This window comes from Ceratina calcarata, unplaced genomic scaffold (assembly GCF_001652005.2).
Source record: "Ceratina calcarata isolate Rehan_Ccalc_2016 unplaced genomic scaffold, ASM165200v1 scaffold211.2, whole genome shotgun sequence".
In the NCBI taxonomy this organism is placed as follows: domain Eukaryota; kingdom Metazoa; phylum Arthropoda; class Insecta; order Hymenoptera; family Apidae; genus Ceratina; species Ceratina calcarata.
Window position 1 is genome coordinate 547,459 of NW_017142786.1, and position 12,104 is coordinate 559,562.

At 38.3% G+C, this 12,104-nt stretch overlaps 3 protein-coding genes across 4 annotated transcripts; 2 read left to right on the top strand and 1 right to left on the bottom strand.

Annotated features, from left to right (window-relative positions):
- Nucleotides 1-134: 134 nt before the first annotated feature.
- Nucleotides 135-2,694, top strand: Rpn5 (regulatory particle non-ATPase 5). Its single transcript, XM_018019991.2, has 8 exons — nucleotides 135-446; nucleotides 521-693; nucleotides 758-994; nucleotides 1,177-1,281; nucleotides 1,409-1,590; nucleotides 1,655-1,879; nucleotides 1,946-2,102; nucleotides 2,183-2,694. The coding sequence occupies exons 2-8, from the start codon at nucleotides 532-534 to the stop codon at nucleotides 2,471-2,473; spliced, it is 1,359 nt and encodes a 452-aa protein (XP_017875480.1). The 5' UTR covers nucleotides 135-446; nucleotides 521-531; the 3' UTR covers nucleotides 2,474-2,694.
- A 93-nt stretch (nucleotides 2,695-2,787) lies between these two features.
- IleRS-m (Isoleucyl-tRNA synthetase, mitochondrial) lies at nucleotides 2,788-7,195 on the top strand. 2 transcript variants are annotated; one of them, XM_018019986.2, is made up of 15 exons: nucleotides 2,788-3,253; nucleotides 3,324-3,446; nucleotides 3,518-3,668; nucleotides 3,730-3,934; nucleotides 4,008-4,312; nucleotides 4,519-4,685; nucleotides 4,757-4,993; nucleotides 5,072-5,244; nucleotides 5,323-5,461; nucleotides 5,520-5,677; nucleotides 5,840-5,983; nucleotides 6,046-6,259; nucleotides 6,329-6,581; nucleotides 6,648-6,826; nucleotides 6,894-7,195. In XM_018019986.2, exons 1-15 carry the CDS (start codon nucleotides 3,062-3,064, stop codon nucleotides 7,125-7,127), a joined length of 2,874 nt encoding a protein of 957 aa, XP_017875475.1. In that variant the 5' UTR covers nucleotides 2,788-3,061; the 3' UTR covers nucleotides 7,128-7,195. The 2 variants fall into 2 exon arrangements, with proteins under 2 accessions (XP_017875475.1, XP_026667160.1); XM_026811359.1 differs by having other exon boundaries at nucleotides 3,342-3,446.
- On the bottom strand, nucleotides 7,092-12,037 carry Grip163 (gamma-tubulin complex component 6). Its single transcript, XM_018019984.2, has one exon. It carries the CDS (start codon nucleotides 11,736-11,738, stop codon nucleotides 7,206-7,208), a length of 4,533 nt encoding a protein of 1,510 aa, XP_017875473.1. The 5' UTR covers nucleotides 11,739-12,037; the 3' UTR covers nucleotides 7,092-7,205.
- Between the last annotated feature and the right edge of the window lie 67 nt (nucleotides 12,038-12,104).

Here is a 12,104-nt window from a genome sequence, read left to right on the forward strand (position 1 = left end):
GACCTAATTCATGAAGACTCTCAAATCTCAAACTCAGACCTTCACTTTTCGTGTCGGTATGGCAGTCGAATCGTGAGTTAGAATAATAAAAGTCCACGAGACGATACGTCTCTGGCACAATTCCCCTGCGGTGTACTGGACAAAACTTATGCAGCTATATTTCGCGTATGTAGAAGTAGCGACAGCGACGTGAAAAACTAACCGTGTTCGTTCTTTGGTGGATGACAATCATTTTTGAGTCATCTTCGAGGAGAGTAATGTTAAATGTACACGAATTATACATACGAATTGATACCTAAACAGAAATAATTTGTACGTCTCTACTTATCGAACAGTGAGAGAATAAATTTCGAGTAAAGGATTGATGGTTATTGCTTACAAGTGATCGCATCAGCGAAACGGAAATTACTTACTTTACGATTTTTGCATACTTTAATAAGCACAAGGTAATTCATTAGGCTTCTATATTCTTTTATTAAAAAAAAAGAACATTAAGTTTATGATTACTTTTCGGATAAAGGACTTGCAAACATGCCTGAGAGTGTGATAGATTCTGGGAAGATTGTGAAGATGGAGGTGGATTATAGCAGTAATTGCGATACAAAAATTCCTGAAAGCATAAAATTGGCTCAGGAAGGAAAGCTGCACGATGCTCTGGATCAATTACTGGCATTGGAAAAACTAGCTAGAACCGTTAAGTATCTCATATACACATTCATTCTAGAACATGTGCAGATAATTAAAATAAATTCTTCAGGCCGCAGACATGCCATCCACGTCGAGAATCCTTGTAGCTGTTGTCCAAATCTGTTTTGAGGCGAAGAACTGGCCAGTTTTAAACGAGCATATAGTTTTGTTGTCGAAAAGACGGTCTCAGTTGAAACAGGCTGTTACAAAAATGGTTCAGGAATGTTGTACTTATGTAGAGAAAACTCCTGACAAGGAAAGCAAAATAAAATTGATCGAAACGTTGCGTGCTGTGACAGAAGGAAAGGTAAAGGGATTGAGTCATGTCTTTATTTACAATTGTATCATTAAATTAGAGTTACCTCCTCCGTTCCTCGGACATATCCTCTTTTTTCTATCAAATGCCATTTTGTCCTCTTTTGGAAGGAAATAAAATATGGTAACCCTAATTAAATGGTCTGAAAAATCAATGTAGTCCTGTTCTTGAAGATATACGTGGAAGTCGAAAGGGCAAAACTCACTCATCAGTTGGCAAAAATCAAAGAAGAAGATGGAGACATCTCAGGTGCTGCAGCTGTTATGCTCGAGTTGCAAGTATGTAGTTTAATCAAGTATGATACAATAAGTAGATTGCGGGTTTTTATGTGAAATAGAACTTAGAGTTTCAATCCGCAATCTAACAATTAAAATAATATGGCAGTAACATGGTACTTCGCTCTAGGTTGAAACCTACGGTAGTATGTCACGTCTGGAGAAAGCAGCACTTATTCTAGAGCAAATGCGACTATGTTTAGCAAAGAAAGATTTCATGCGAACACAGATAATAGCTAAGAAGATCAACATTAAATTCTTCACTGATGATAATGATGAGGAAACGCAGACCCTCAAATTAAAATACTACGAGTGAGTAGATTAAATACAAAATTTGGCCTCTTAGTAGTTTTCCTTATCGTTTTTATTATTTTAGTCTAATGATGGAGTTGGCTCGACATGAAGGCTGGCACTTGGAACTATGTAGACATAATCGGGCGGTGTTGGAAACTCCAACTGTAAAGAACGATCCCAAAAAAAGACACACCGCTCTTTCACGAGCTGTACTTTACCTCGTACTTGCGCCGCATGAGCCAGAACAAGCCGACTTGACTCATAGACTGCTTAGCGATAAACTCTTGGACGAGATACCAACATACAAGTAATGCATTAAAGTATTCCAGAATAACGTTTTATTTCGTATCGATATTAATTAGTTTTCATTTAGGGAGCTGTTACGTCTTTTCGTAAACCCCGAGTTGGTCAAATGGTCCGGGCTTTGCGAGATTTACGAGAAGGAACTTAGAGCCACGGAAGTCTTTAGCCCATGGACCGACGAGGGTAACAAGCGATGGACCGACCTTCGAAATCGCGTTGTTGAACACGTACGTTTGATATTATTTCATTGACACCTTGTTTCATTTTAACACGCCGTTATTTAAAGTATCTACATTATCTCTTACAGAATATCCGGATAATTGCCAAATATTACACAAAAATCACGTTAACGCGTATGGCTGAATTATTGGATTTACCCGTTGAGGAAACGGAAGCCTGTCTGTGCAGTTTAGTAGAAACTGGAGTTATAAATGCGCGCACGGATCGTCCAGCCGGTGTGGTTCGTTTCACAGGAACGCAGGAGCCAGCCGCGCTCTTGGACGCATGGGGAGCCTCGTTATCGAAACTGATGAGTCTCGTCAATCACACGACTCATCTCATTCACCAAGAAGAAATGTTAGCTGTAGCTCAATCCTGAAAGATAAATTTGCTCTGCGCCTTGTATCTCCTTTCTTTCTTCTGTCTTTTCTTCCCCTCTGCCGGCCAACATCTTTATTCATTATGCAATTCTTTTAAACGTATAGTTCTCACGGAACGTATAGAACTATATACAAATTTTGCATTTGTAGCTGGAAGAACCCTTTCATCCTTTTTTAACGCGTGTAACAAATCGTGCAAATAAACGTGTAATAAAATTAAGAATTACTTTTCCTTTTTACATGCATCAAGTTAATTTTCATCAGCGATTGTGAATAATAATGATTCTGCCGGTTTGTTTCTATCTATATAGGTTTGTTAGTATGAGTATGATAGTATATGTGTTAGAACAGACACGTGTGCGTACAGTCATATTCGCCGAAAATATTTGTCGATGTATAATATAAGAACTATTTATTCGTCACAAATTTATGAGAATATAAAGATTAAATTAACAATAAATGATCGTGATATGTATTAAAATTAAATTGATCGAAAACTAATTACCTAACTTGACCCCAACATAAATAAGATGAATTAACCTACTAGTAACAGATTTTATGTAATATATAAAATAAATACTGCAAGAATGAATAGATTATTAATTAAGCGAACGTTCGTCACGAGTCAGGCACTCAAAGCAAAGAAAGGATCAGGTGATACGAAAACTGCACCGAAGAAGCGAAATAAATATTCTGACACAGTTCTACTTCCACAAACTCAATTTCGAGTGCAACTGAATGGGAAAGAACGAATAGAAAAAGATGAACACTTAGCTAAAGTAAATCAATTCATAATAATATATGTATGTCTGTTAAGATGAATGAAGCTACCATTCATATTTTTAACAGACTTGTGGTTTTCCTGAGTTGTACCAATGGCAAAAGAATAATCTGTCAGGCCCAGATTTTGTATTGCATGATGGACCTCCTTATGCAAATGGTGTTCCACACATGGGACATGCTATTAACAAGGTCTTGTTTTTCTATCAGCATCTATTTTATTATGATGGTTTCAATGTATTATATTATTATACTCTTTGTAGATTCTTAAAGATGTGACGTTAAGGCATAAGATTTTAAATGGAAATAGAGTTCACTATGTGCCTGGTTGGGACTGTCATGGATTACCAGTTGAACTAAAAGCTATTGATAATGATAAATCTCTGAGAGATCCCTTAGAGATTAGGAAAAGAGGTATGATTGATTATATATTATTTTCTTAACTCATTGATTCTATTTCTTTCTTTACCTTCAGCTCGCAAATGTGCAAAGGAAGCTATCGCCAAACAAAAGCAAGCTTTCCAATCGTGGGGTGTAACAGCCGATTGGAGTGAAACTGGATGTTACTTTACCAATCAGCCTTTGTACATGAAAAATCAACTGAATCAGTTCATAAAGTTGTATGAGAAAGGTATCATATTTAGAGACTTCATGCCAGTCTATTGGTCTCCATCTTCGAGGTGAATTACTTAAAATTAAAAGGAATCATTCCGCATTTACTAATAATAATATTCGTTATTTTTTCCATTGCAGAACAGCGTTAGCTGAGTCTGAATTAGAATACAATCAACTTCACAAAAGTAAAGCCATGACCGTTCGTCTACGTGTCAATAATATACCAGAAAGATTGAGTTCATATAAAGATCGTTCAATATACGGATTAATATGGACTACTACACCATGGTCCTTGGTAGCCAATCAAGCTGTAGCTTTCTCTACAAATGCTACGTACTGTCTTGCCGAGGACAGTAAAAGTGACTTATATATTGTCGCGAAAGAGTTATTAAAAAATCTCGAATCAAAGATCGGTCCTTTGGAACCAATCGAGTACTTTGAAGGTGAATTCAAAAGTCATTAAAATATTTGTGACAGACTACAGATTTTATCCATTCATAACAGAAGTGCATAAAGTATCAACGGCAATGATGTTTAAGGAATTCAAGGACATTCATTTTAAATATAATTTCTTAAATGATAGTTCTAGTTTGTACAAAAATCCGCAGCCTAGTAATACTTATACTATTTTAAACAAAAATCGTTCCAGGCAGCGAATTGAAGGACAGCACGTACTTTCATCCCTTTACGAAAGAAAAATGCCCCTTTTTGGCTGCCCGTCACGTTACGACAGACGTCGGAACTGGTCTAGTTCATATCGCGCCTGCACACGGCCCAGAAGATTTTCTGGTTGCCCTCGAGAATAAAATGCGCATTGTAAGCTGTTAAGTCGTATTTACTTTCCTATCCGTAACAAAGACTTGTGTATTACATATTACATATTGCAGTTAATCGTGGTAGATGCAGACGGACGGTATACCGAAGCGGCCGGTCCGAGATTTCATGGATTACAAGTGCAAACCGAGGGTGTTACTAAAGTGATAGAGACTGTAAATCTGGATATGCTGCATATTGAAACGATAACGCACAGTTATCCATATGACTGGCGAACTAAGAAACCAGTTATCCTTCTTGCTAGTAATCAATGGTTCATCGATATAAATTCTATCAGAGAAAAAGTGATTGTAAGTCGTCAAAATTGATTTAACTACTTTTTTTATTATCAGATAATTATTAAAATATTGCTTGTCTAATTTCGTAAGGACAGTATTACGGACGTGAAAATATATCCGAAGTGTAATCGGGCAGCCTCCAAGAATGCTTTACTCGCTGGAGTACAGACTCGACCGTACTGGTGTATTTCCCGACAACGTTCTTGGGGAACACCGATACCCGTACTGTACAGTAAAACAACAGGCAAAGTGTTCACAAATAAGTAAGCTGACGTTATATTTTATGTCATATTCACTTCGTCATCGTTTAGATACTTTACTTATTTCGCTATCGCTTATAGAGAAATAGTTGATCGTTTGTGCGATTCGATAGACAAGTTCGGTCCTGATTGTTGGTGGGAATATTCGGCAGAGGAATTAATAGGAACAGATCTAATTAAACGATTAAACGTTCCCGTAGACGATATAGAAAAAGGAAAGGTAAACTGCAATTAAGTCTGCAATCTTGGAAGATATGTAAATTAGAAATATTTTCTAGGATATTATGGACATTTGGTTTGATAGCGGAATTTCGTGGTCGTTTGCTACACCGAACGGAGAAGCAAATCTTTATTTAGAAGGGAACGATCAATTTAGTGGCTGGTTTCAATCGTCCTTAATTACATCAGTAGCTTTGCAGGAACGTCCACCTTACAAGTAAGTAATAGGGGTCAGAAATCTGCACGAGACGAGCCAACAGGCTTGGCACATTACATGTGGCTCGTATTACTGCCTGCGGCCCGTAACGCGGCCTGTAGTCCCGATCACCTCCAGCAGAGAAAAAATGTACACTTATTATATTTCCTCTTTTTTTATTAGTGCTTTATTTGTACATGGGTTTGCAGTCGATGAGAATAACATGAAAATGTCCAAATCACTGGGAAACGTGATAAATCCAGATGAACTTTTACTAGGCGGTTCTAATTTGGAAAAGAATCCAGTATACGGTGTGGATATTTTAAGGTACCGCAATTACAATAAAAATTATTTAACAAAACAGTATTTGTGATTTTAACATTATTTAGGTGGTGGGTAGCTAATCATGGTTCGCAACATACAAAAGTACCAGTTTCAAAAGATTTGCTCGAAGGCTGTAAACAGTACATCCATAAAATTCGTCTGATACTGCGTTTCCTCTTGGGTGTTGCACATTCTCATCGTCAAGACACGAACAGCAGTGTACAATATCGAATTATTGACAAATACATGTTGTACTTGTTGTACCGTTATAACAAACAGGTAACAATATCTTCCGTAATTGTATAAATAATTTATTGATAAACGTAATACAACAATCGCCTCTATTAGATGCAGCAACATTACAACGAGTATGAGTATCACCATGCGGGTAAAGCGATCATGAACTTTACAACGAACGACGTGTCTGCCCTTTATTGTACTTTAATCAAGGATAGGCTCTACTGCGACGAGGCACTATCTCCGACGCGCGTCGCGGCGGTGCAAGTCGTAAAAGAAATATTAATTGTCCTTTTACGACGTATCGCTCCAATCATCCCGCATTTAGCAGAAGAAGCATGGTCGCATTATACTGAAAATCAAGGTAAAGTTGTTCTCGTCTATTCTCGAGATCTTAAAATACCTATATTAATCAATAATTTCGATGCAGCGATGCCGTTACATTGTACGCAATACGAGATACCATCGTCTTGGAACGATCCAACGATTGTAGAATACGTAGACGCGGCGCTTACGTTGAGGAACAACATTTTGAGAACTACCGATAAAAATACATGGAAAATGCATGGTGTCATAGAAGCTACAAACAAAGATTTCCGCTCGCTTTCAGTAAGTATGCATAGAAAAATAATATTTACACACGCACGCGCTCTCATTCCATTTTCTGCTTGTGCAGCTCCTTTACGACGAGGAACAGCCGTCACTTTCAGAATTATGCGAAATACTACAGTTATCCTCGGTGACGTTGACCGAAAGCGATACGATTACGGAAACGCGGATACAAGTACACGAGATTCAGAAGTCCGCTTGCGAACGGTGCAGAAGATATCCTGAGACTCGAGCAGACGGACTCTGTTCACGCTGCGCCAGTGTACTTGCCAAAGATAAACCGATGACTGCGATTATGTAACAAAATGTGCGAAGACGTATTCTTATTATCTGGTAACATAAAATAAGATTTTTCATTTAAGAACAGAATCCTCCCAGTTCAACAGGCTTCCTTCTGATTGTTAATTTCCGAGACGCTCGCAGAGCTTCGGGATGTTTTAACAGTTAAATCGTACAGGTGATTTATATTAAGAGAATTTAAGAAGTGCATTAAATGCGGTTGATATCCGCTTGTGGCTAACTTAAACGCGACGTGCGCTATGTACGTCCGCAGTTCGCAGAATGCTTTATACATTTGTTCCAACTTCTTGAAGTTCGGATGTACGTATCCCGTAGATCTCTTTATCCAGTTCTGGGACCTTATCCTATTATGGAATTGCAGAATCACTTTAAATATGCTGTTCAAACAAACACGTACTTTTTCGCCGTGAGTATTTAGCATACATCTCGAGAGTATCCGTTTCACGTAATTGATATGCGAGGAATAAATTTGATCCACGGTTAAGGAATGCTCCAAGTCTTTTTCGAATTCGGTCCAACTCGCGTGCAACACGCTGCACGTTAAATAATTGTGCAACGCGTTCATAAATTGGGTCATTGAGTGTCTATATAATTGGAGTTTGTGATACTGTTCCGATGTGATCGCTTTACGTTCCCTCTTCATGATATTGAAGTCTTCTTGCAGCACCCATGAAACGCGACCGCTTGTTATCAAGAATTTAAATACCTTGCGGTATTGTACCATCACTGCTTCGTCGAGTATAATGTTCAGTGGCCAATGTATTTTGTAATTGAGAGAGAGACAGTCCAATGCCGTTGGGTCCGATATATGCAACTGTGACGGTACGTCCGTTGCCGAAAGACTGACGAGTTCCGAATTCATATGAACTTTGCTGAACGAATGAGTGAGCGCCCGCTCGAGAAGATTAGTCAACGTAGCGGAGTTAAATAATTCGGTGGGTATAGAGATCTCGTATAAACGAGCATACAAAGAGTCAGTTAAACTCTTTGCAAATTCTCCGTTCAACAGAAAGAAGTAACTACGCAAACTATGCAAATGCGAGAGCAAACTGTTCTCGTTTAAAAAATACTTTATGACGGCATTGTTAACGAGGCGACTCTGTATATTCAGAGGAATGCGAATCGACTTTTCTAAATAGGCTTGAAGAGAGATGTGATCGATCATCTCCACGTCGTTGATACTCAGAGGTGCTACAGTTGATCCGCTGGTTTTTTCATCATAAGCTAACTCGAATATATCTGAAAACGTTGCGTCTCTTTTTATGGTAAGAGACGATTTAGACATCGGTTGAGAGCAGCTTGATTGTACAATCACGGAAGAAATCTCTGTGGGAGACGAGTTTTCCAGATTATACGTCTGCGAATTAGGACTCTGGATTGAAGATATTGTAAAATTATCGGTTGTACACGACATGGGTGTTTCCAAATCAGTGTTCCCTTGATTTAAAATCGTCGCGTTGTCGATACGAATAGTCAGACCGGTTACTTCATTCGCATTAGGAGTAAACTCGATTACGGCAGGTTCGTTGTTATTCGGTGTCATGTTACACCTCAACAACGATTGCATTCCATCGATTTCAGATTTCGCATTATCGACTTTTAACACATTCAAAGTAGTAGGCCTTTCTAAGGAACGTTGCGTCGAATTGATCGAAAGATTTTCGAACATTTCGTTCACACGTGTATTCGTCGTGCTCTTAGTCGATGAAATTTCCGTGATCGCTCCAACGTTCAGTGTTCCTGGGAAACCTTGAAATTCGTGTTTCTCGTTATCATTGCTTATCGTTTTATGTGCGTTACTTATAAGCGAACTATGACTTTCCGTAGTATCTAACTGATCAATCTTGTCACGCGATTTTGTTCTTGTATCTAACATAAACCTGCGCAAAGACGTTTCCGTATAATTCCTGTTCTCGTCTTGTCTTGGATTTCCGACTGGGAAACCTGAAGTTATTACTCCAGGCATTTCGATTCTTATCAGTTGGTCCCTGGAATCCTTATTTGCTGTGTGCAACGCATCCACCCTCTCCTCATACAATTTCATTCTTTTAATGCGCCACTGCGAACGCATACACCGTTGATTAATATCATTAGCTAGATTCTCATAATAATTTAAGATATTCGTTCGTTCTATATCTCGCGACTTTTCCTTTATTATACACTCTTCAGCTTGGATTTCCGCGATTATTTCGTTCGAAAGTTCCTTTTTCTGCTGCAAATCGTTCACTTCCTCTAGCGGAGTTTCCAAACTTTCGACCTCCGAAAGCGTCTCGTTAGTCAATTCAGTTTCTTCCTCATCTTTCTTTTTTTCTTGCAAGTCATTTACTAATATTTGTTCTTGCGAGCTCACCAAATAATTTTGTTTTGCTTGAGCTATTTTTAAAGCGTTCTCCCGTTCTTCTTTCTCACGAGATTTCAATAACGCATCGCGCTGCGTATGGATGACGTCCGATATCTTCTTCTCTAATCGTTTCTGCTCGGAAATAGCCGTAGACAAAGAAAGAATCGAGCCAAGAGCAGATTTCCCTTTCTTCTCGTACTCCCAACATCTTAATGACTGTTCCTCTATCGCGTCTGCATTTAAACAGACTTTTATTTCCGGTGGTTCGGTCACACAAACGTGACATACTGGATTTTTCGAGTCGCAGGTTCTTAGAAGTCTTACAGTCTTTCCGCACTGAAGTATCGATTCTGCTAGATCGCTTAAAAACCCCGGAACTGCGTCGTTATAAATTCTGAAACTATGTGCCCAAAATTTATGACTTCTGTTACGTAAATATTGCGGTCGCGTTTTGATCATGAACTCCCCGTAAATATCGTCGCATATTCCTTGGAATATCCACTTCTGTAAAAATCGAAAGTAAATCTCGCAACAAGATTTTAGCAAAGAATAAAATACTACGGCGACTTTAGGATCCGTAACTTTGATTGCCTCGTTATAAATTCTCGTCAGAATGCTACCTTCTCCTCTGAGTATGTTCTGGGTCTCTTTGTAAGGCTCGCAAACTTTGCCGACTTTACTAATTATCGAAGCCACGGAACGTACTTTCTGAAGTATTCTCAACAGTCTGTCTGAATCATTTTCACAAGAAAAAATTCTTAGAAGCACCGTTTGATAGTAAAACACCAATTCTTTGATGTTGTCACACATAGCTTTAAATATCAATCCTTCTTGAAACAATTCATTATTCTGCGCCTTTAGCGCGACGAGATCTGATAAAAATTTATAACTATTGCCCCAATCAATAGGTTCTTGACAAATACTTTCTAATGATTCTGGAGCTACTCCGTACACGCTGATATTTTTACGCAAGGCGAATCCTGTTGCTTGTCTATACTCAAAGGAATTTGATTCTAGCCCCAGTAACATTGACTTCATATCCTTTATAAATTCAGTAATTGGAATTTCTTCTAAGAGAGACACACTATTTATTATTTTTTCTGAGAGTAGAGGTAAATTATTCATTTGGCGAATTTTTTCCAAATGTATAGCTGCTACTGAAGTGTCTGTGAGAAACATAGGCTCTTTAATGGATTGTATCTCTCCAAAATGTTCCCAAGTTTGACGATTTAGACTAGATAGATTATCAGTGATGTCACTCTGACTCCAGACATAATTCCAAATATCCATAGTGCTTTGTGATTCATTGACAACGCTCTGATCAAACAATTTGCACGTACCTGTGATGCTTGCATTCTCTTCTGTATTTGTATGCTTAAGAGGAAGATACAAGTAATTTGTTACCAGTCCCCTCTCGGAGGAAAAAGAATACAGATTTTCACATTTATCAGTAAGTATATTATTTTGTGAGGCACACTGCTCGAATTCGGAATTCACTATCAGGTTCTGATTTAGAGATAGCAAAGAAGACGACGGTATCTTTTCGAATACGTGGCTGGACATAAAATCACATACAATAGGTGTGTCACTTGACTCGATTGCCATCAAGGTCCTGGGTTTTATTGAATCGTGCAAAAAATTCAACTCATTCATAATGCTCACAGGTGTGGCTCTTGTAATTTGGAACCTCTGTGTCTGGAGTGTTGCTTCAAATTTCTCTGATTGTATGAAAGATTCCATAGGATACATTTGGAACGGTGGTATCTCATTGTCATTATGTATCATCTCAGGAATCATGGGATTAATTTTGTTACAGTAAAATACATTCGTGATCGGGTCTGAGGTTGCATTGAAACTTCTCAAATGCAACAGTAGTCGTAAAACAGGAGAAATTGTTATATCAGTGCAGGGGAATTCCTCGAGTTCTTCTACCAGATTTTCTAACTCCTTAGCATCGGAAGAATGCTTCAATCCCACCCTCAAAGTGAATATATGTTTCTCGATTTCTAAAAATGGATCTATCTCGTCGGATTCCTTGTAATCATGATTCGGGACATGTTGATTGCCTCTGTTCAATAATATTTCGAAGGCTTTAGTCCGTAAACGTTTGATTATTCTGGCATCATGATCGTAAGTGAACTGTACGCTCCTTTGGATCGGTCGATATGTTTCTAATATGTGTAGGCTCAGTTTTGTTACAAGACCATAAACGCCGTCATCGTAAGCGTCGTTATTGTCATCATTGACTTTAACATGTTCCATAACATTCATGATTGCACGCTGGAGATTCACACATAACCGTTCATGATCAATTTACTAACAACGTTGTGCGCATTTCATCTAACGACGAATACATGCTTATAATGTTTCATAACACGTGTTTTCTATATTTCGCGCGTACAAGTATTTATGTATACGCAAAAGTACGTTGCACTTACATATTACTGCGTGTACGTGTATTATGTACGAATTCCGATCGAGGCTAACGAATTTTTAATAGTGCGTCAGAATATTTGACGACAAACCGGAGACTCCATGTCATTGTAACATTATTTTGATATTTCGAATCGAATGTTATCACTTCTGTTTACATCACGTAATATTCTATTTACTCGCGCGACATTCATCGTCAGTCGC

Bases quoted from the DNA above. Each gene is read 5' to 3' on its own strand.
- Rpn5 (XM_018019991.2), top strand. From the start codon at position 532: ATGCCTGAGAGTGTGATAGATTCTGGGAAGATTGTGAAGATGGAGGTG. The intron at 995-1,176 runs GTAAAGGGATTG...CTGTTCTTGAAG, and splicing joins GTGCTGTGACAGAAGGAAAG to ATATACGTGGAAGTCGAAAG. The intron at 1,282-1,408 runs GTATGTAGTTTA...ACTTCGCTCTAG, and splicing joins CTGTTATGCTCGAGTTGCAA to GTTGAAACCTACGGTAGTAT.
- Grip163 (XM_018019984.2), bottom strand. From the start codon at position 11,738: ATGAATGTTATGGAACATGTTAAAGTCAATGATGACAATAACGACGCT.
- IleRS-m (XM_018019986.2), top strand. From the start codon at position 3,062: ATGAATAGATTATTAATTAAGCGAACGTTCGTCACGAGTCAGGCACTC. The intron at 4,313-4,518 runs GTGAATTCAAAA...AAATCGTTCCAG, and splicing joins ACCAATCGAGTACTTTGAAG to GCAGCGAATTGAAGGACAGC. The intron at 5,984-6,045 runs GTACCGCAATTA...AACATTATTTAG, and splicing joins TACGGTGTGGATATTTTAAG to GTGGTGGGTAGCTAATCATG.